Source organism: Oculina patagonica, chromosome 7, assembly GCF_052425735.1.
Source record: "Oculina patagonica isolate OP01 chromosome 7, crgOcupat, whole genome shotgun sequence".
Lineage (NCBI taxonomy): Eukaryota > Metazoa > Cnidaria > Anthozoa > Scleractinia > Oculinidae > Oculina > Oculina patagonica.
In genome coordinates, this window is record NC_135764.1 from 6726529 (window position 1) to 6749907 (window position 23379).

General features: G+C 39.6%; 3 protein-coding genes across 3 annotated transcripts; all 3 read left to right on the forward strand.

Annotated features, from left to right (window-relative positions):
• The first annotated feature begins 4808 nt into the window (after positions 1 to 4808).
• LOC144661396 (neuroligin-4, X-linked-like) lies at positions 4809 to 7298 on the forward strand. Its single transcript, XM_078522141.1, has 2 exons — positions 4809 to 6027; positions 6642 to 7298. Exons 1-2 carry the CDS (start codon positions 4883 to 4885, stop codon positions 7258 to 7260), a joined length of 1764 nt encoding a protein of 587 aa, XP_078378267.1. The 5' UTR covers positions 4809 to 4882; the 3' UTR covers positions 7261 to 7298.
• Positions 7299 to 9497: 2199 nt separating this feature from the next.
• Positions 9498 to 14420, forward strand: LOC144661391 (neuroligin-4, X-linked-like). The gene is made up of 2 exons (XM_078522137.1): positions 9498 to 11058; positions 12968 to 14420. Exons 1-2 carry the CDS (start codon positions 9914 to 9916, stop codon positions 13584 to 13586), a joined length of 1764 nt encoding a protein of 587 aa, XP_078378263.1. The 5' UTR covers positions 9498 to 9913; the 3' UTR covers positions 13587 to 14420.
• A 3110-nt stretch (positions 14421 to 17530) lies between these two features.
• On the forward strand, positions 17531 to 21595 carry LOC144661394 (neuroligin-4, X-linked-like). The gene is made up of 2 exons (XM_078522139.1): positions 17531 to 18794; positions 19336 to 21595. The coding sequence occupies exons 1-2, from the start codon at positions 17650 to 17652 to the stop codon at positions 19952 to 19954; spliced, it is 1764 nt and encodes a 587-aa protein (XP_078378265.1). The 5' UTR covers positions 17531 to 17649; the 3' UTR covers positions 19955 to 21595.
• Positions 21596 to 23379: the final 1784 nt, after the last annotated feature.

The window sequence follows — 23379 nt, forward strand, 5'->3', positions numbered from 1 at the left end:
AGACCAAAATTGATGTCAAATTCTCCTCTGTAATATGGTCACCGACATAATACGACACTCTTTCCTGTTCTTTCTACTGTGCTTGACAAAAATACAGGAAATACTAAGGTTTTTGTGATATCCTGAATAATCAAGGTTCAGTCAACATTATAACAAAGTACGCAAGCAAGCAAGTGATGCAAGTGTTAAAATGTTCTTTACTGAAACAATTCCCTCTATGGCCAATTCCCTCTATGGCGTGCGCCTGCAGGGAATTATGGAAGTTGTATTCATCAAACCATGCGCGAGACTTAGCAACGATGAAAACAACTACCGTGATTCCCTGCAGGCGCACGCCATAGAGGGAATCACCCATTGGGTGTCACAGCATCACAAATTATAAAAAGTGGACAGATTGCTTGTTGTTATTGAATCAGTTCAACTTTTTTGTTGCTATTTATATGAAATCTCATGCGGATATATACTGCCCAATTCTCACATTTGTATAGGAAAACGGTCTGCTTGAGAACAATTAGGCCAGGGCCAGACTTCAAACCTCACGAGTCGAACCTAATGCAAATGACCAAAAACAATCTGCATTAGGTTCGACTCATGTGAAGTTCGACGTTTGGCCCAGGCCTTTGGCATTAATTGTACGAGTGAACAGATATGAATTTTTAGTAATTTCCAGGAAGTCAGAAAAAGTCGGGACTGTTTACAAGTACAATTTATCCCTGAGGCCCAGGCCAAACGTCGAACCTCACATAAGACGAACTTAATTGCAGTTTTGGTCGACCCAAACAGGTAAAGCTCGACCTTTGGGTCAAACGTCGAACATAATTCGTCGAACCGACCGTCGAACCAAATTCAGAGCAGCAAGAACGAATATTTCGAGGCTAAAAATACATCAACATTCGAATTTAAAATTTCTTTTTTAAGTTCGTTTCATGAAAAGATCGACGTTTATCCTAAAGTCGACCTTCACACGTTTTATCTGTCAGTCGGACGAACTCAACTAAGTCAAACGTCGAACTTATCATGAACTTAATTCGCTCTGTTTAGTTCGTTTCATGTGAAGTTCGACATTTGGGCCTAATTGTTTCGAGAAAAAAATACCGATTTCCTTTTAATAACAATGCTGATGTAAATACGAGCTTCAGAATACAACAAAGTGTTTACGCGAGTTAAAATGTGCCAGGCTACCCTTCGGGCGTAGCTTCGCTTTTTGGCTTTGAAGGTCGATTGAAGTGAGCTTTATATTTAAAAGACAACGTAAAATATTACCTTAATGCCTACTTGCTCTTTCATTTCTGTTTCAGATTAAATTTGTCGATTAGGGCCTTCAACGTTCATTGTTTTTATATCGATCTTCGACTATTCCCAGAAAGAAAGCTGCGAGTGAAGTCGCGACTCAAGCAGCCTGGAAACGAGTTGTGACAGTGGCGCAGCCGCGTTTTTTGGCGCGAAACTCTGAGCGATGCAATAATATTTTTTAACAATATACATACAAAAATTTCTGCAAGCTCATTGGCTGAGAGCACGTCAATTAATCCAAAACAATGCAGAAAGTTGAAATTGAGTGATGGATTGACAGGAAAGTTGGAAAGCGCGCCAAAACAAATTATTATACATTGGTGTCACCAGCTTGATTTTGATTGGCTATAAGCACGCAGCTAATTCTTGCTTGCTGTTTCTCTTACGTCATACCTACAGACATTAGATTTTACATATGTAGAAGTGACGTCATACCTACAGACAATAGTTTTATGCATGCAGAAGTGACGAAAGGTTGTAAGCTTATAAAAGTATATAAACAATAAAGTTGTTTACTTACAAGTTGACTGTTGTATATTGATCATTTTTTTGTGCGCGCTCTTGTCTTTACAAGTGCAGCTCAGGAATGTGCATAATAAAACAATTATTGGATTCGGTTTTCGCATGATAGCGATAATTATCAAGGCCTCAGTTTCTGTTATCCGCCTCAGCCTTCGGCTTCGGCAGATAACAGAAACTTTGGCCTTGATAATTATCGCTATCATGCTCAACCTCATCCAATAATTGTTAAATGTTAAATGGCGGACTGACGATGTCGGCGTGTCCGAGAGAGCAAAAATCGAGCAATAACATATCGATTCATGAAAAGTTTGACCGATTTAACGAAAATTATAAGTATATAAACCAAAGTACTAGCAACTGGACGTTTGTACAGCACAAGAGATGCTTTACAAGACTACTGAAAGCTACCAATCGCGGATTTTCTTATTTACGCGACGGCTCGTAAAGAAGGAAGATTTATACAAGCCTGAATTGAAGTTGTACATTTTAGCCCATACCGTTACAACTGAATGAGGATAAAAGCACCTGATAATACATGACAGAGAGCTTTAAAATTACCCAGCAGTATATGGATTTTACAAAGCCCGGCAACTCCGTTTTGTTTAAGAACGAATCGGAAAGGTAAGCCACTGAACACGTTTTGTTTGTCATCCACTTCCAGTGAAATTTTTGTATGTGTATGTTTAAAAAGTAATCACATGATTTTTCTCGTGCAATTTGGGATAAATCAGCACTCGTACATTTTTCAAAGACTACAAATTTTGTTAGCCTTTGAAAAACTGACCCCTGCTGATTTATCCCAACGGCACTCGAAATCATGTGATTACCTATACTAATAGCGAAGCGCGCGAGTGACGTCACGACTCGGACAAGACTCACACAAACAAAAAAAACACTAAACACTTTCATAAAACGGAAACTTTGCCTGATGTTTTCTGAGCCTCTTTGGGGTTATAATATTCATTTGCATTCTACTTTTAGACCTCGCGCGCTTCGCTATTGTTTAGCTAGCGATACAATTTGGGATAAATTGATCTGACGTCAACCAATCAGACGTGAGTATTTACGGGAGCAGTATCTCTAAAGGGACTTTGTCACGGATTTTACCAGATTTTTGAAAAGCCAAAATTTATATTTGTGTCGTTGGAAACCTAGAAATAATAGTTACAGCAGTAGCTTGATTTCAATCCACAAATTAAGGCTATATCTTCCTTTAGATGTTCAAAGATATTGTTTATTTTTATGGGTTAAGTTGCCTTCCACTTATTTCAGAATGGTTTGGAACAAAAATCTGCAAAATCTCCGTGCATAGTCCCTTTAAAAGAAGTCTTCAAGTGTTAAGATAGTTTGATGCAACACAAAAACGGCTTGGATATTCGTGTTCTCAATAATAACTATTAAACGTGCAATCTGTTTTAAAAATACCAATACTAAGTGCTTCTTTAAAACGCTATGTTAATCCATTAGTTTACACAGATATTTCAAGTGCGCTTAGGAAGTTCCTATTCTTGCATGACACCTTAGTGGAAAGGTAAATTGATTGCAGCAATTCAGAGTTTCCGTTATTGGATGTGACTTTAACAAGAAAATTGCTACCGGAACATTGTTACACAAATGTTGCACTTTATAATTTCAACTGATGCATGTGTCACTGCAGCACTGATGACAGGAAATTTCCCAAATTGGCATCTCTTAGCCCAGTAAGTAAACGACATTGTTCTGAAAAGCGACGGTTCACATTTATTTTGAAGTGCTCTTACGAGAGTCAAGTTGCACGAATCTTGTTACATGCGATTTTACTTAACCCGTGAAATAGAACAGCAACTTGGACAGCAACTTGCAGTTCTGTTACATTAAAAAGTTCTCAAGTGCAGTATCACAGTTCATCTTTTCTTTGAGCATAAATAAATGACTAGTCACTATCGTTCCCATATTGAAATTTAAGTAGGATATTGTTTTCAGGAACTTTTAATTAAAAGAATTAATTCTAAAACTTTTGAATATATAAAGAATTCTTTTATTCTAATTCATAATAATTTATAGTTTTCGTTCGTAGATCTCACTCCTTTTATAACGGTTTTAACATTTTTTTTATCTTTTTGTCTATTTATAATTTGTACACGACCCCACAAACTTGTAGCTTTTATCTTTTGTCGTGTTTAAATAAAGGTTGTATGTATGTATGTATGTTCCAAAGAAGAGAGCTTTTATTGGTTTAGAAAACGCAATATCACAAGCGTCACGTCATGAGAATTTTTGCTGTGCTGGTTTTGAAGGGGCACTAAGAACATGAATATTTAAGCTGACCAATACTCAATTGATTTATTTTTTTGCAGATTTAAAGTCGAGAATAAGAAAAGACAATTAACCAGCAGGTTGTCATAAATTGTGACTTTTTGATGTCTTACATTGACTAATAAGTGGCATCTTTACGGATATATTGGAGAAGGTTCATTATATACTAAGCAAATGCTGTATATGCCGAGGTACTTGAAGAAATAATTATAACATGCCTCGAAAAAGTTCCATTCATTGTAACAGTCAGTCGTTTCATTTTTCCGCCAATCGTTTCCTTTGTCCGCAGAAATACCGAGTTGGAGAGAAGCCATCGTTCGAAATGACATATAATTTTTTTTATAGACACAATTGAATTCGCAAGATTTATAGTGAACACTACATATTGATCTCACGTTTATCTTGTTATATTACATCTCGAAAGAATCGCCTATATTTAGAACCTCTCTAAACGATATCGATGATGGTCCGTTTGTCACGCGTATTAAAAAATATCGTCACGGATATTATTGCAGATGCCTCGTGACATGTAAAGGAGTTACTAAAATAAAACATGTTAAAATTAAGAGACAATTTGCTGACGACATACATTCCGGACAAACACGCATGCATTATATTTTTTGTCAAGTCGGCAATTTGAAAAGTCATTAACTAGCAAGAGATTTCAAAAGTTTCATTCATAATCACAGTGATCCGAAGTAGAGACATAAGCTTTTAGGAGTCTCTAAGTATATTTTGAGGCTGTTCTTAGCGCCGTCACAAGGAGGAAAGTATGTTTTCGACGCTACTGATAAGCCTACCTGTATTCTGTGCGTTTTTGTCGCTGGTCAAGTCAGAGTCAGTAAGAGTGTCAACAAAGTATGGAGACGTCGAAGGTCTCGTGGCATCGTACCCGAATGCCTCTGGTCCGTTCAAGTCTGTCAACAAGTTTCTTGGCGTTCCTTTTGCAGCACCGCCGATTGGAGAGCTCAGACTAAAGTCCCCACAACCGCCAATAGCATGGAAAAACGTTCGGCAAGCGACAAAGCATGGAAACATTTGTTGGCAAAGTAAGCTTTTTGAATTTTATATCAAAATGTTTACTCCAAATTTCTCGTACAGCGAGGATTGCTTGTATCTCAACGTCTTCAGCCCGAACGTCAGCTTAAGTTTACCCGTGATGGTTTATATTCACGGTGGAGGATATGAGGGCGGCACATCAGTCACATACCCCAGCGATATTTTGGCTCTGTATGGTGTGGTAGTGGTTGTGATCCAATATCGTCTCGGTCCACTTGGTTTCCTGACGACCGGGGACTCGGCGGCCCCTGGGAATTTTGGAATGTTGGATCAAGTCGAAGCACTCAAGTGGGTCAAAGAGAACATTGAAAATTTTGGCGGGGACCCCAGCAAGGTGACCATATTTGGATTAAGTGCTGGCGCGACCAGTGTGTCGCTACATTTGCTGTCACCTCTATCAGAGGGCCTCTTCCACCAAGTCATTGCAGAAAGCGGAGTGGATTTGAGTCCCTTTGCGATTCAGCCAGTTTCGTTTGGCCTCCGTTTCGCCAAAGAGCTCGCTCAAGAGCTGGATTGTACAACAAGTGACCACGAAGCAATGGTCGCCTGCATACGGAGGAAGAGAGAGACGGACATACAGAAAGCTTCCGAGTCAATAAACTATCGGTTCTATGATTATCTGCGCTGGGCGCCAGTTGTGGACGATCACTTTCTTCTTGACACGCCCCGGAATCTACGAAAGAAAGGAGATTTCAAGAAAGTAAAGTTGATGATCAGTTTTACCAGTCAGGAGGGTGGAGCAAGTGTCGGTTATTTCGCGAACTCGTCTTTTGGGATGGCGGCAAGTGTGGACGATGGAGTGAGTCCGTCATTTTTCAAGGAATTTATAACAAAGCTTGCCCATGGGCGAAACAGCAGGTGAGTTGCGATTTTGTTGTCTGTTTAATTTGAACCACGCGATTCGACGGACGAGAAAGTTGACCGGCAAGTGCAAAAAAATTGTGATTTGAGTTCTAGGGATCATAAAAATTTTTACTTGTTTCCATTTAGGTAAGATGGACCCTTGATATATTTTTTCAAGGTTTAAAATTTGAAGCTAGACTACTTTATTAATGGAAGCATGTTTTGTAACGTACAATAATGGGATATAGCTTCAAAATCTTCCCGCTGTTTTATTCTGGGTATCAAATTTACTCCTTACCCCACAAACATTTACTCACACTTCGCTAAGAAACGATTCTACTTCTGAACAAAAATGGATCAACGTACTCAACACACCTCCACATACGTCAAATGAAGTGAACCTTTTGAAATAAACCAAAAAAAGTACTTCATCTTTTCCGGTCTTGCAACAGATTATACCTTCTTTTGAAAAGTCTTGCCTCTTCTTTACAACATTTCTGTCAAAACTTTTGAACTCAGACCAAACAATTCAAACTTTACATCGTTGGGTCATTGGGAACATAAGTTCCTTGTTTTCCACCTTATGAGGGGAACAGTTAATAACAAATCACTTTGTTTCGCCTTCTTAGAAAGAAAACTGCCGACCTCATCGCGGACGCGTTGCAGTTCATGTACACTCCTTGGCCTGACAACAATGATAAATACGCACTAAGAAGCCAACTTGTGGACCTCATCGGTGATTATCTGTACTTCGCACCAAGTCACGAGGTCGCCGATATTCACAGCAAAGTTGCTCCGGTGTACATGTACGAGTTCGCTCACCGCTCAAAGAACGCCAGTAATTACCCTGAGTGGATGGGTGTGGTCCATGGCGAGAACGTGCCATATGATTTTGGAGTCCCGCTTTGGTTCCCCAGGTATGATGAAGCCGACAAAAACGTCAGTTTGTTTATCATGGAAGCGTACGCAAACTTCGCAAGAACCGGCGATCCAACACCACAGCCAGTCAGCGGTGTTACGTGGGAGAGGTACAACTCCAGTCACAGAGCTTACTTGCGAGTTAACGCTCATCCTAAGATGGCGGCGGCGTTTGCTCCTCGGCGAATGGCTTTCTGGAATAATTACCATCCTAAACTGTCGCAAGTAAAATTTGAAACCAAGAAAGATGTGGCCAGCGGTACTAGCGCTAGTGTTGCCATGGCAATGTTTTATCACATTGCACTTGTTGTCATTTTGATTATGTTCTGAAATTTAGTTATATAACGTCGCTAGGGTTCTCTATAGTGCAGGACTTGCTTAGGCATAAATATAACAAGGTATAAATAGTATTTTTTGTCGTTTTATTCAGGGGCACCCAACAGACCGTTTCGTTGAACATCTGTTCGGAAGACCTTTATTCGCCTACGATTTTCGGATTAAAGTGTGATGAAAATCTGGAAATTTCTTAAGCTCCAACGTTCTTGACATGAGGAAAGTAATACATGTTGTTTTCGGAGGAGAAAAATGTCGTTTTGGGTACGAAAAATGGCTAGCTACAATTTTCGAAAAGGCAACAGCGTTTGTAAATTCGGGTAATAATATTTCGTTCCCTAAAATTTTCTGAAGATTGAGATTTTAGCTAACGTATCCAAAAATTGCATTTTTCTAAGCATTTAAAAATAAGGCTTTAAATCACCCAGTAGATTCACTTATAACGTATAATCGGTGTTTCGACACCCTATAGAAAAATCTTCTCGTTGGGTGCCCCTGTTTATTGGCAGTTGATAATGTACGAATTGTTTACAAAAAGATTTTTTAATTCATATTAATGGATGTAAGACTTTTTAATGGATTTTTTAATGGGCGTAGCTTGGGGCAGTTTATATTGTTAATACTTTGCTCGAGATGCTTTTGCAAATTGTCATTATATTACGTAATAGGTTTTCGTTTCACCAATACAAACATTCATTATCGTGTAATACCAAACACACATGATTCTTTTTTGGTAACTACATGTTAGAAGCTAAATAAAATTCTTTTATGGGTGAAAAGTCTGCTGATTAAGCGGCTACACGACTCTCCATAGCGGCTAGTTGGTTAGTTCCTAAAACAGCATTTTGTATTGATTTTATTAATTGTTTTATGCTCTATTGAGCACCTTGTGAATTAACATGGCTTTAATTTACCCAGTGGAACATAAGCTAGAGAAAGGGTACATTGATCACTGTCATCTCTTGTGAGTCCTTGAAAAATATCAAAATGTGAATTCTTCCCAAGTACATCACGTACGTGTGCAGCCAGGCAAAGAACAGTTCTCACTCCACCCTTGACGACAACACTTAGTCAGTACAAAACATTAAGATACGACAATTTACCTCATTATAAGAATATAACGAAGCATTATTTAACGACGCGAACAAAATCTACACGTTATAAAATGCACGCGAATTTGCGAATAATTATGTTTATATGGACTTTATTAACGCAAATGTGATGCTCTATGCGTAATAACGTCTACAGCAACCTACAATTTTCACAAGACAAAACAATGCCTAACAAGTCTAAAGGCATTTTAAAATAAATATTGCATGAATGAATATGTGTCGATCAACCTCGAGGGAGAGGTTGATGGCATGTATCTTTGCTGGAAATAAAGGTGTCTTAAAATATCGATGCTGTTACAAGTAATGGCGTAATTTTTAAGTGCATAAAATTAACGCAAACTTTTGAAATTCACGTAAATAACACGCATCGTTAATTTCCTATAATAAGGTATGACAACATATTGGTGAACTGGCTATCCGTATTCTTAGTTTTAATTCTGCAAACACATTAAGGATAGTGATTCGGCAGTGAGAACAAGCAAACTTTTTTAAAATCGCTTTTTTCTTTTGAAATAGAAGTATTCCTACAGAAAGGACCCGAAACAGAAGTGTACAATATGCAGATCGTTTTCACATGACTTCAACTTGACCATTTTGCTTTTTTTAAACAATGACTAAAAAGTATAATGTTCTTATGCAATAATTTCTATTGTTTGGATATACTAAACTTTCAATTCCTTAGCTTGGTGTTCTATATGAAACAATACTGTTTTGTCATTCTCTTGTTCATGATGAAATGGAATTATCGCATGCACCCTTAGAATTTGCATATGACTAATAATACTTTATTCAAATACAAATACAAAAAGTAGTATTTTTAAGTAATTAAAAAGGAGGCCATAAGGTTAGTCCTATTTATGTCCTCTGACTACTTTTCCACACAGCCCCCTTGGATTTCTTTTTCACTGAGTTTGTTTGGCTTGTGATGTAAACAAGATTATCTCGACAGTGTTTGCCTGCGGCCCCGAGTAATTGAAAGCGCAATGCAATGACACAGCACATTGGGTTAATCACGCATAACATGCATGTATTAGTTTTTTGTCGAGCTTGCAACTACTGAATTCACGAGTCTGCCTTTCCATTCACATACAAGTGGCTGTTTAAAGAGTTTCCCTCAAGAGAAGCATGTTTTCGACGCTACTGATACACTTACCTTAATTTGTCACGGATATTATTACAAATATTGTCATGCATATAACTACAATTATCGTCACGACAGCAGAATAATAGTCTACGATATGTAACCATGTGTAACGAGAGAGTTAAGTTGACGACTGATCCAAGTTTTCACTCCTGGGCATATCGCGTGTTTGCGTGACTGAGGACCCAAGCTCTGTTCTCATCAGTTATCAAATATCGTCACGGTAATACATTGCAAGTGTCTTGATTGACAGTTCAATTTGCTGACGACGTACATTCCTAGGTTATCATGTAAGCGATTGATGCTCGTGTTTCATATATTCATTCTGTGGTCCGAATTGTATGCGTTAGGTCAAACAATCGTGTGAGGTTGCACCTAGAGTCACGAGGAGGGAAGCATGTTTTCGACGATACTGTTATCGTTGTCCATATTTTGTGCATGTTTGCCGCTGCTCAAGTCAGAGTCAGTAACAGTGTCAACAAAGTATGGAGACATCGAAGGTCTTGTGACCTCGTACCCGAATGCCTCGGGTCCGTTCAAGTCTGTCAGCAAGTTTCTTGGCGTTCCTTTCGCTGCCCCACCGATTGGAGAGCTCAGACTAAAGCCCCCACAACCGCCAATGGAATGGAAAAACGTTCGGCAAGCGACAAAGCATGGAAACATTTGTTGGCAAACGAATCTTTTTGAATTCTATTTCAAAATGTTCGCTTCAAATTTCACGTATAGCGAGGATTGCTTGTATCTCAACGTCTTCAGCCCGAACGTCAGCTTGAGTTTACCCGTGATGGTTTATATTCACGGTGGAGCTTACGAGATCGGTTCAGCAATAACACAACCCAGCGATATTTTGGCTCTGTACGGTGTGGTTGTAGTTGTGATCCAATATCGTCTTGGTCCATTCGGTTTCTTGACGACCGGCGATTCGGCGGCCCCTGGGAATTTTGGAATGTTGGATCAGGTTCAAGCACTCAAGTGGGTCAAAGCTAATATTGCAAACTTTGGCGGGGACCCTAACAAGGTGACCATATTTGGATTAAGTGCTGGTGGAACAAGTGTATCCCTGCATCTACTGTCGCCTCTATCGGAGGGCCTCTTCCACCAAGCCATCGCAGAGAGTGGAGTGGATTTGAGTCCCTTTGCGACTCAGCCAGTTTCTTATGGCCTCCGTTTTGCCAAAGAGCTTGCTCAAAAGCTGGATTGTACTACGAGCGACCACGAAGCAATGGTTGCCTGCATACGCGAGAAACGAGACACGGACATACAGAAAGCCTCCGACTCAATGAACTATGGGCTCTATGATTATCTGCGCTGGGCGCCAGTTGTGGACAAACACTTTCTTCTTGACACGCCCCGCAATCTGCGAAAGAAAGGAGATTTCAAAAAAGTGAAATTGATGATCAGTTTCAACAGTCAGGAGGGTGGTGCCTCTCTTGGTGTGATGGCGAACAGTTCTTATGGGATGGCGACAAGTGTGGACGATGGAGTGAGTCCGTCTTTTTTCAAAGAATTTGTAACAAAATTTGCCCACGCTCGAAACAGCAGGTGAGTTACGGTTTTTTTTTAGTCAGGTGAACCTAACCTCATTCCTTGGGCGCTTTTCCCTTTCAAGTTTTCCCGCCCCTTCCACTTTGAAGGAAAGAACGCCCTAGGAACGAGCTTGAGGTAAATCACGTGATGCAATCGTTTCCACTCTAAACTCGGTAAATTTTATAGGTGGTTTTCACTGTCATGCCACTGTAACGTCACGAAAAAATAAATCCAAAACTGTCGAGTAAAAAAAAATCAAGAATATTACAGGTTGTAGAGAACTACTATATAAAATTCTTGTCCAAGTCTCTCATGTCTGTTCGTTATTCCGTACTCGAGCTATCCGTCAAAATGTTTCACTCAAATTTAGAGAGCACAGTATGGAAACGCCATGTTGGAGTCCAACTGCTTGGGCTCCAACACGGCGGCCGGAAATCAATGAAAACATCTGGCATTTAATTCTGCTACTAAAAGCGGTCAGATCATGAACACCCCCATGAACCAGTTAACATTCCGACGCATAAACACTCAACTGTTCAAATTGTAAAAAATTGCAGGATGAAGCATTTTTGTTTAAGAAAACGTGACAGCCTTCCGGCCGCCATCTTTGTTCTCGTGTGGCGTGAAACTCCGAAATTCAAAATGCTCTATCTTTAAGACGGCGAATGCTATCGAGCTAAAAAAAACCTTCAACAAGTTAATTGCCAATGAAGGATAAAAACTCAGGGATTTTGCGATTCTGGGATTTAGAATTTTGATGACGTCACGTAAAAACCAAGAATAACGGGGATTTTGCGGTAATTCCAAACACAACAGCGCAAGGCCATTGGTCCTTGTTTTTCTTTTGAGGAAACAACTTACAAAAATAGGTCCCCAATGGGTCCATGTGATCTGCCGGTATACTGTAACAGCATTGCTAAAGTTACTGTCTTCGGTTTTTCGGGTAACACAAGCTGATCCGTCACGAAAGTTATAACTTCATTTAAAACGTTTAAAGGTCGCTACCCTAATCAGTAATGCATGCAAAGCAACATGCCACCAGAAAGTGGTGGTAAACAAAAAGGTGCAAATTTAGCGAGATTCAGCTGCATTTCGTCAGTCAAGCAAACGTGCAAAAAACATTGGGGTCAGTCTTCGGATAATTTTATTTGACGATCAGCGTTCGAACATGCGTTAAGCTGTGCATGGCGCTTTCGCGTGAGAAATACAGAAGCCCTCAACAGAATGCCTTTGGAACATTTGATTCAATTGATCATTTAAAAAAAAACTGCCGCGAGGTTGAGTAGATCAGTTCTCGGATCGTGCAATAAGCGAGCGTTCATCGATTCCGATAGTACAACAAGCTTGCGTTGACTTCTTCCGATTTTCATATTGTTTCACATATATTTATTCAGTTGATCTAGTGATTGATTTGAAACACATGCACTCTCATGGCAGCTGAAACCCGTCGTACACAAAATGTGCAAATCAAGCGGGATATAGAGCTCTGGGGAGCCTGGGCTCCTCTTTGTTACACACTTTACATTTACACACACTTATATCAGAAACGGCAAAATTTTGCGTTTATTATTATTATATTATTATTATTAGCAACTCGGCGCTACGCGCCTCGTTGGCTATAACGATCTCATATCCAACAAGCGCGAGTAGAATTGCAATATTTGAGCTCCCCAACTGTTTTCGTTGACGCGTATCGGCTACCATATTTGTGGTAAATGGTATATGAGCTCATATACCATTGCCTGGAATTACGCAGGAATTGAAATATACCATTGCTAGTTTTTAATAAAATTCTATTGTTACACACTTTCTTTTGTTACACACATTCCATTCTCCTTCGATAGCAATATGTACTGAATGGCATTATGCCAAATGGCATAATGGCAGCAGAGCACAACAAATCACTTCGTTTCCCGTTCTTTAGGAAGAAAACCGCCGACCTCATCGCGGACGCGTTGCAGTTCATGTACACTCCATGGCCTGATAACAGTGATAAATACGCACTAAGAAGCCAACTTGTGGATCTCATCGGTGATAACATCTACTTTGCACCAAGTCACGAGGTCGCCGATATTCACAGCAAAGTTGCTCCGGTGTACATGTACGAGTTCGCTCAGCGTCCAAAGCACGCCAGCATTTTCGCTGAGTGGATGGGCGTGGTTCATGGCGAAAACGTGGCGTTTGATTTTGGCATCCCGCTTTGGTTTCCCAGGTATGATGCAGCCGACAAAAACGTCAGTCTGTTTATCATGGCAGTGTACACGAACTTCGCCAAGACCGGCGATCCAACACTACAGCCAATCAGCGGTGTTACGTGGGATAGGTACAACTCCAGTCACAGAGCTTACCTGCGAATTGACGCTCATCCCAAGATGGCGGCGGCGTTTGCTCCTCGGCGAATGGCTTTCTGGAATGATTACTATCCTCAACTGGCACAAGTGAATTTTGAAACCAAGACAGATGTGGTCAGCGGTACTAGCGCTAGTGTTGCCATGGCAATGTTTCATTACATTGCACTTGTCGTCGTTGTGATGTTGTTCTGAAAATTGGCTGTATGACGTCGCTATGGTGCAGTGACTTGCTTAGGTATATATGTAACGCATAACCCTGGTGTAATGACATTTCTGTGATAGCGTTAATGACAGCATTAATATTTGATTGATGAAATAAGAAATAAGACTTTTTTAACTGAGGGATGTGACGTATCGATCGGAGCAGTTCATGTTGTTAATTCTTCATTCGAGGAATCAATCAATCAATCAATCATTTAAATTTTGTTTTAACTTATCCGGTTTTATACTCTATTAAGCAACCAGCGAAAATAAGTTTGGCTTTTACGAACTCAGTTGAAACTGATGAAATGAAAGATTATTGAACATAAGCAAAAAAAGTGGACATTGATATATTGTTACTGTACTGCAGATTTATGGGTTTTATTCAAGTTTTTTTTATATTTGCCTCTATTTTCCATTTTGCATCTCTATTTTGTTTTTTGTTTGATTTTATAATTATATAAGCGGTTTTGTATTTTTATATATATACAATGAGCGACAAAAGTCCTTGAGACCGTTGGTTGAAAATAATACATATTTAACATTCCCATTTTCCCACCTTAAATCTGGTGCAGCTTGTGAACCACCCCTCCCCCCTCCCCCTTTTCAATGTTGTACATAAACGAGGCAAGTCTTGCAGATAGCAAATGCAACATGGTTTTGGGGGAGGGGGTAATATTGAAGGGGTGAGGGGTAAAATTTGTCCAAGGTACTCAAACACTGCCGAGTGTCTCAACACTTTTGGCGCCCATTGTAGTAAGTGACTGTTTATTGTATTCTACAAAGATACTCATATTTTAAATTTGAATAAATGAGTGTTTACCACACCCAAATGTTAACTTCTGCCAAAACTCTATAAACCCTAAAAACTCTATAAAGTGACCACCCTTTAAGAGTACAATCGAACCTCTCCTTATGGAGACCCCTATAATGATATGGAAACCTCCCTAGTTTTTGTGATAACCTGAATAATCAAGGTTAAAGCTGATTTCCAGTCCGTACTGCGCAGACTCAGGGTTTGTTTTCGTTTTTGTTTTGAATTCGTTGAAACGTTACACTTCGGTGACAGCATACATGACGTTTTTTAGTCCGCCATTACGGTTCGTTTCGTTCAAGAGTTTCCGATGAGCTGAAACGTCGGTTTGAAATAGCGTCAAGGTTCTTCTACTCGTTATTATTTGTTCTGCAAGGATATCTGGCGTTAATAATGAAGAAAAAGGTAAGTTTGTCGCGTAATTTTTAGTTTTGCTTGTAAACATTCCCTTCGAGTGGGCTCACATAAACATTGCAGCCGAGATTGCGCAGTACGGACTGGAATTCATCTTTAAGTCAACATTATAACAGAGCATACAAGCAAACCAAGTGATGCAAGTGTTAAAATGTTCTTTACTAAAAGAATCACAACATCACAAATGATAAAAAGTGGGCAGATTGCTCTTACTGCACAATTCTCACATGTATAGGAAAACGGAGAACAATTAGGCCCGGGCCAAACTTCAAACTTCACATGAGTCAAACCTAATGCAAATGACCAAAAACAATAGGTTTTGCTCATCTGCATTAGGTTCGACTCATGTGAAGTTCGACGTTTGGCCCAGGCCTTAGGCATTAATTGTACGAGTGAACAGATCGGAATTTTAGTAATTTCCACGAGTGGCACAGCCATAGGTGGAAAGTCCGGACTGTTCACCAGGCCAAACGTCGAACTTCACATGCGACGAACTAAATTGCAGTTTTGGTCGATCCAAAAAGGTTTTAAAAGCTCGACCGTTGGGTCAAAGGTCGAACATAATTCGTCGAACCTATTTTGAGGCTAAAAATACATCAACATTCGAATTTAAAGTTTCTTTTTTATGTTCGTTTCATGAAAAGATCGACGTTTGTAAAATAAAGTCGACCTTCACACGTTCTATCCGTCAGTCGGACGAACTCAACTGAGTCAAACGTCGAACTTTATATCATGAACTTGATTCGCTCTGTTTAATTCGTTTCATGTGATGATCGACATTTGGCCGAGGCCTTATTGTTTCGAGAAAAAGATACCGATTTTCTTTTAATAAATACGAGCTTCTGAATAGGTTTGTGCTGTTTCGAGTTAACTGAATGTACCAGGCGTCCCTTCGGGGGTAGCTTCGCTTATTGGCTTTGAAGGTCGATTGAACTGAGTTTTTTGTTTAAAAGACAACGTAAAATCTTACCATAATGCCTACTTGTTCTTTCATTTCTGCTTCAGTTTAAATTTGTCGATTAGGGCCTTCAACGTTCCTTGTTTTTTGGATCGATCTCCGACGATTCCCAGAAAGAAAGCCGCGACTGATCATGAAGCAGCCTGGAAACGACTAGTGACAGTGGCGCAGCTGCGTTTTTTTTGGCGCGAAACTCTGAGCGATACAATAATTTTAATAGCGAAGCGCGAGTGACGCCACGACTCGGACAAGACTCACACAAACAAAACGAAATGGCGAACGATTTTCTTTAACCGATGTTACTAAAACACTTTTATAAAACGAAAACTTTGCCTGATGTTTTCTGAGCCTCTTTGGGGTTATAATCAATAATGATATTCATTTGCAATCTACTTTTAGACCTCGCGCGCTTCGCTATTGTTTAGCTAGCGATACAATTTGGGATAAATTGATCTAACGTCAACCAATCAGACGTGAGTATTTACGGGAGCAGTATCATTAAAAGAAGTATTCAAGTGTTAAGATAGTTTGGTGCAAGAGGCACAAAAACGGTTTGGATATTCGTTTTATCAGTTATACGTGCTATCTGTTTCAAAAACACCGATACTAACTTGTTAAAAAAGCTATTAGTTTACACAGATATTTCAGAGTGCGCTTAGAAGTTCCCATTCTTGCATTACACCTTAGTGGTCCTTAGTGGAAAAGTAATAGACTGCAGAAATTCAGGGAGTCCCATATTGGATACATGTTTGGATGTACGCAACTTTAACAAGAAAATTGTAATACCGGAGGATTGCTAAGAAATGATTGTAACTTCCGGCCCACTGTGCTGCATGTAACACTGCATCAGTAATGTCAGATAATTTTCCAAGTTGGCATCTCTAAGCCCTAGAAGAAAATGACATTGTCCTGAAACGTGACGGTTCGAATTTATTTGAAGTACTCTTTTGACCGCTGTATCACGTGATAAAAATCATTTCTTGCGAGAGTCACGTTGCACAAACATTGTTACATGCGATCTTACTACTAAACGGTGAAATAGAAATTGTCGGCTATGTTAATTTAAAAAGTTTGCAAGTGATTTCACAGCTCATTTTTCCTTTGCGTATAAATACGATTAAATGACTAGGCAATATCGTTCCCATATTGAAAATTAAGTAGGATATTGTGTTCAGGAAACTTTTGGATAAATTGTTGAAGCCTTGTATTGACTAATAAGTGGCATCATCACGGATGGAGTGGGTAGGGTTCATTGCTTAGCAAGTGCTCAAGATGCCGAGGTACTTGAGAAAGAATTATAACATGCCTCAAAAGTTAAATTCATTGTAACACCCGCCTCCAATCTTTTTATTTTTCCTCAGAAACATTGAGTTAGAGAAAAGTCATAGTTCCAAACTGATTATATGTAATTTTATATAGGACACAATGGAATTTACAAGAGTTAGTGAACAATGAATATTAATCCACGGTTGTCTTTTTATATTTTATACCTTCTATGTATATTAGAGCCTCGATTTAGAACCTATAGTACGAAAACCATATCGATAATGGTTCATTCGTCAAGCACATTTTTACAAATATCGTCACGGATATTATGGAACAAGCCTCGTGACATGAAAAGGAGTTACTAAAATAAAACATGTTAAAATTAAGAGACAATTTGCTGACGACACACATTTCGGACAAACACTACTGAAACGCGCATGTATTATATTTTTTGTCAAGTCGGCAAAAAGAGAAGTCATTAACTAGCAAGAGATTTGAAAAGTTTCTTCATTATCACAGTGATCCGAAGTAGAGACATAAGCTTTTAGGAGTTTCTAAGTATTTTGTGAAGCTGTCCCTAGCACGGTCACAAGGAGGAAAGCATGTTTTCGACGCTGCTGATAAACCTTCCTATATTCTGTGCGTTTTTGCCGCTGCTCAAGTCAGAGTCAGTAAGAGTATCAACAAAGTATGGAGTCATCGAAGGTCTTGTAGAATCGTACCCGAATGCCTCCGGCCCGTTCAAGTCTGTCAGCAAGTTTCTTGGAGTTCCTTTCGCCGCTCCACCGATTGGAGAGCTCAGACTAAAGCCCCCACAACCGCCAATAGCATGGAAAAACGTTCGGCAAGCGACAAAGCATGGAAACATTTGTTGGCAAAGTAAGCTTTTTGAATTTTATATCAAAATGTTTACTCCAAATTTCTCGTACAGCGAGGATTGCTTGTATCTCAACGTCTTCAGCCCGAACGTCAGCTTAAGTTTACCCGTGATGGTTTATATTCACGGTGGAGGATATGAGGGTGGCACATCAGTCACATACCCCAGCGATATTTTGGCTCTGTATGGTGTGGTAGTGGTTGTGATCCAATATCGTCTCGGTCCACTTGGTTTCCTGACGACCGGGGACTCGGCGGCCCCTGGGAATTTTGGAATGTTGGATCAAGTCGAAGCACTCAAGTGGGTCAAAGAGAACATTGAAAATTTTGGCGGGGACCCCAGCAAGGTGACCATATTTGGATTAAGTGCTGGCGCAACCAGTGTGTCGCTACATTTGCTGTCACCTCTATCAGAGGACCTCTTCCACCAAGTCATTGCAGAAAGCGGCGTGGATTTGAGTCCCTTTGCGATTCAGCCAGTTTCGTTTGGCCTCCGTTTCGCCAAAGAGCTCGCTCAAAAGCTGGATTGTACAACAAGAGACCACGAAGCAATGGTCGCCTGCATACGGAGGAAGAGAGAGGCGGACATACAGATAGCTTCCGAGTCAATAAACTATCGGTTCTATGATTATCTGCGCTGGGCGCCAGTTGTGGACGATCACTTTCTTCTTGACACGCCCCGGAATCTGCGAAACAAAGGAGAATTCAAGAAAGTGAAGTTGATGATCAGTTTTACCAGTCAGGAGGGTGGTGCAAGTGTCGGTTATTTCGCAAACTCGTCTTTGGGGATGGCGGCAAGTGTGGACGATGGAGTGAGTCCGTCATTTTTCAAGGAATTTTTAACAAAGCTTGCCCATGGGCGAAACAGCAGGTGAGTTGCGATTTTGTTGTCTGTTGAATTTGAACCACGCGATTCGACGGACAAGAAAGTTGACCGGCAAGTGCAAAAAAATTGTGATTTGAGTTCTAGGGATCATAACATTTTTTGCTTGTTTCCATTTAGGTAAGATGGACCCTTGAAATATTTTTTCAAGGTTTAAAATTAGAAACTAGACTACTTTAATGGGATATAGCTTCAAAATCTTCCCGCTGTTTTATTCTGGGTATCTAATTTACTCCTTCCCCCGCAAAAATTTACTCACACTTCGCTAAGAAACGATTCTACTTCTGAACAAAAATGGATCAACATACTCAACACACCCCCACATACGTCAAATGAAGTGAACCTTTTGAAGGTTGAACCTTTTGAACCTTTTGCCTCTTCTTTACAACATTTCTGTCAAAACTTTTGAACTCAGACCAAACAATTCAAACACAACATCGTTGGGTCATTGGGATCATAAGTTCCTTGTTTTCTACCTTATGAGGGGAACAGTTAATAACAAATCACTTTGTTTCGCCTTCTTTAATAGAAAGAAAACTGCCGACCTCATCGCAGACGCATTGCAGTTCATGTACACTCCATGGCCTGACAACAGTGATAAATACGCATTAAGAAGCCAACTTGTGGACCTCATCGGTGATTATATGTACTTCGCACCAAGTCACGAGGTCGCCGATATTCACAGCAAAGTTGCTCCGGTGTACATGTACGAGTTTGCTCATCGCTCAAAGAACGCCAGTAATTACCCTGAGTGGATGGGTGTGGTTCATGGCGAGAACGTGCCATATGATTTTGGAGTCCCGCTTTGGTTCCCCAGGTATGATGAAGCCGACAAAAACGTCAGTTTGTTTATCATGGAAGCGTACGCAAACTTTGCCAAGACCGGCGATCCAACACCACAGCCAGTCAGCGGTGTTACGTGGGAGAGGTTCAACTCTAGCCACAGAGCTTACCTGCGACTTGACGCTCATCCCAAGATGGCGGTGGCGTTTGCTCCTCGCCGAGTGGCTTTCTGGAATGATTACCATCCTAAACTGTCGCAAGTAAAATTTGAAACCAAGAAAGATGTGGCCAGCGGTACTAGCGCTAGTGTTGCCATGGCAATGTTTTATCACATTGCACTTGTCGTCATTTTGATGATGTTCTGAAATTTAGTTATATGACGTCGTTAGGGTTTGCTATGGTGCAATGACTTGCTTAGGCATAAAAATAACACGGCATAAATAGTATGGTGTAGTAAACGTTTCTTTATAGCGTTTTATTCAGGGGGCACCCAACAGACCGTTTCGTTGAATATCTGTTCGGAAGACCTATATTCGTCTACGATTTTCGGATTAAAGTGTGATGAAAATCTGGAAATTTCTTCAGCTCCAACTTTCTTGACATGGGGAAAGTAATAACTGTTGTTTTCGGAAAGAGAAAAATGTCGTTTTGGGTACGAAAAAAGGCCAGCTACAATTTTCGAGAAGGCAACAGCGGCTCGTAAATTCGGGTTATAAAATTTCGTTCCCTAAAATTTTCTGATGATTGAAAGTTTAGAAAGCGTATCCGAATAGATACATTTTTCTACGTACGAATTTAAAAATAGGGCTTTTAATGACACAAAAAGGTCATTTATAACGTATAATCGGTGTTCCGACACCTATAGTAAAATTTTCTTGTTGGGTGCCCCTGTTTATTGGCAGTTGATAATGTAAGAAATATTCGCAAAAAGATTTTTTAATTCATGTACCTTTAATGGATGTAAGATTTTGTAATGGATTTTTTAATGTACGTAGCTTGGGGTAGTTTAGCCTGCGTAGCAGGCGTCTGTTTACGTTTTTTAGCGCGTTTAAAAGAGTGCGCGATCGCGAGAAGGCCGCGCGAGGAAAAGTCGAGGAAACTCCTCGATTTTTTCCTCGCGTGGCCCCCTTTCACGTTTCCCATACGCGCGCTCGAAACTACGGCGCCTGCTACGCAGGCTAGGGGTAGTTTATATTGATAATACTTTGCTCGAGATGCTTTTGCAAATTGTCATTATATTACGTAATAGGTTTTCGTTTTACAAATACAAGCATTCAATATCGTGTAATACCAAACATACATTCTTCTTTTTGTGGTAACTACCCGGGTAACTACAAGTTAAAGACTAAATGAAACTTATTTTACTGGGTGAAAAGTCTACTGATTAAGCGGTCATACGCTTCTCTTTAGCAGCCAGTTGGTTAGTTCCTAAAACAACAGTCATTGCTAACGTGACGACTCAGTTAGTGATTTTGTATTGTTTATCAAACTGATTGTTTTATACTCCATTGAGCAACCTTAAATTAGCTTGGCTTTTATTTACTCAACTGAAACTGCCGAAATGGAAGTTTGTGGAACATAAGCTAGAGGAATAGGGATCATTGATAACTCAGTCATTTCTTGTGAGTCCTTGAAAATATCAAAATGTGAATTCTCCCTCAAGTACATCACGTATATGCAGCCAGGCAAAGAACAGTACTCACTTCACCCATGACGAACACTTACACAATATAAACTTGATGCTCTATGGTTAATAACGTCTACAGCAACCTACAATTTTCACAAGACAAAACAATGCCCAACAAGTCTAAAGGCATTTTAAAATAAATATTAAATGATTATGTGTGGATCACCTTTGAGGGAGAGGTAGATGACATGTATCTTTTGAGTTTGCTGGAAAGGTGTCTTAAAATATCGATGCTGTAACAAGTAATGGCGTATTTTTTAAGTGCATAAAATTAGCGAAAACTTCTGAAATTCGTGAAAATAACATGCATCGTTAATTTCCTTTATAATATAGATAGGAGTCTACGCGCGCTCTGATTGGCTAAAAACCTATGTTTTATTTATGGGTTAGAGACTGTTGTGAGTGTTTTGTTGACAAATACACGCACGCGCTGGCCGCACAATGAACGAGAAATTTTCAATACTGCACGAGGCGTAGCCGAGTGCAGTATTGAAAATTTCGAGTTCATTGTGAGGCCATCAAGTGCGTGTATTTGTCAACAAAACACGAACGGACAGACTCTAACCCTTTTAATATACAATCTGAGTACACTGCATCGAACTGCAAGCGATCATCGACTTAACGAACTTCAAACAACAAACTTAATGTTTAAAAATAAGAAGTGTAGTAGTACATAATTACACTGGATTACATCAAAAATATAAAAATCACAAATTAGCCGTACAGAAATAAAGCTTAAAATGGTTCATAGAATCGTTCATCAGCTGTGGTCGTTCATAAATACAGTCAGCGAGAAGCTTGTTCAATGCAAGTCGATGGCTTTCACAATCAAGCAACTACAAGCAAGTCAATCGCACACAAAAATGTATTTATTAAGCTGCAGTTTACCTTTGAACATGAAAGCGCTTCAAGTTGTTATCCTCTTTGATTTTGTTTGGTATTGGATCGTTGATAATTTGAGGAATATATTTTTCTTCCACTTCTACAAGCCTTGAAGCTGAAGACATTTTCAATAATGCACGATTTTTGTGCATTATTGTCAATACTGCACTGTCGGAGTTTGCTGACGACAGGTAAAGCAAAATCACGTGATCTATTTTAACCAATTGCGCGCGTGGATTTTGGACAGTGAACGAAGATTGTATATTAACAGAGTATAAAACATAGAAAAATCATGTTTTATTGTTTTTCGTCAGCTTTCCTCGAGTGCTTCGCGCGTCGTTGACTGTTCGTTGGCTATAACCACTCGTATCCAACAAGGGCGAATGGAATAATTGTTTTATTAAATTCCTTTTTAAGTATAAATCCACTGGACATTTCATTTTGATGTAAACGAAGTGAGGCGGAAAAAATTGTGGCGCGGTGTCCACTGCTTGAGTTGAATGAAACTCGCAAGGAAAGCGAGCGAGAGAGTTTTCTTTCGAAGATTTTCTTCGACAATCTCCTCTTAAATCGTCTATTCATGCTGGAACTTGATTGTGACAACAATTAAGGTTTACGGGAATATCCGAAGCAATAGCTTTTCTGGAAATTATACGCCTTGTTCAAGTCGAACGAAGCAAGGGACGGATGTCATCCAGACTACTATATTATGCTGAGACGAAATTCAGCGAAATTGCACTCGGTGCAGTCGGTGAAGTTTATCGAAGTTCAAAAAGACAAGATCAAGATTAAAAGGTAACAAACTTACCTGAAATGCTTAGCCTTAGTTTACGTCGAATACTGAATGAAATTGTGTCAATTTTCTGGTCTTCCCGTAAACTATTTTCTGCTTTTCATCTTTGTTTACTCGCTCTTGTTGTACATATTTTTAATTAAACTTTTCACTCGCGGTGTCTAAAATCTATATCATAAAGCAAAGAAAGAAGCCTAAGCCATATTGTTGAACTGTCTTTTCGTATTCTTAGTTTTGATGCTGCAAACACATTTAGGATTGACCATTTCGCTTTTTTTAACAATGACTTAAGAGTATTTTGTTCCGTTATGCAATAATTTCTGTTGTTTGGAAATGCTAAACTTTCCTAAGCTTGGTGTTCTATGTGGAACAATACTATTATGTCATTCCCTTGTTGATGATAAAATTGAATTATCGCGTGCACACTT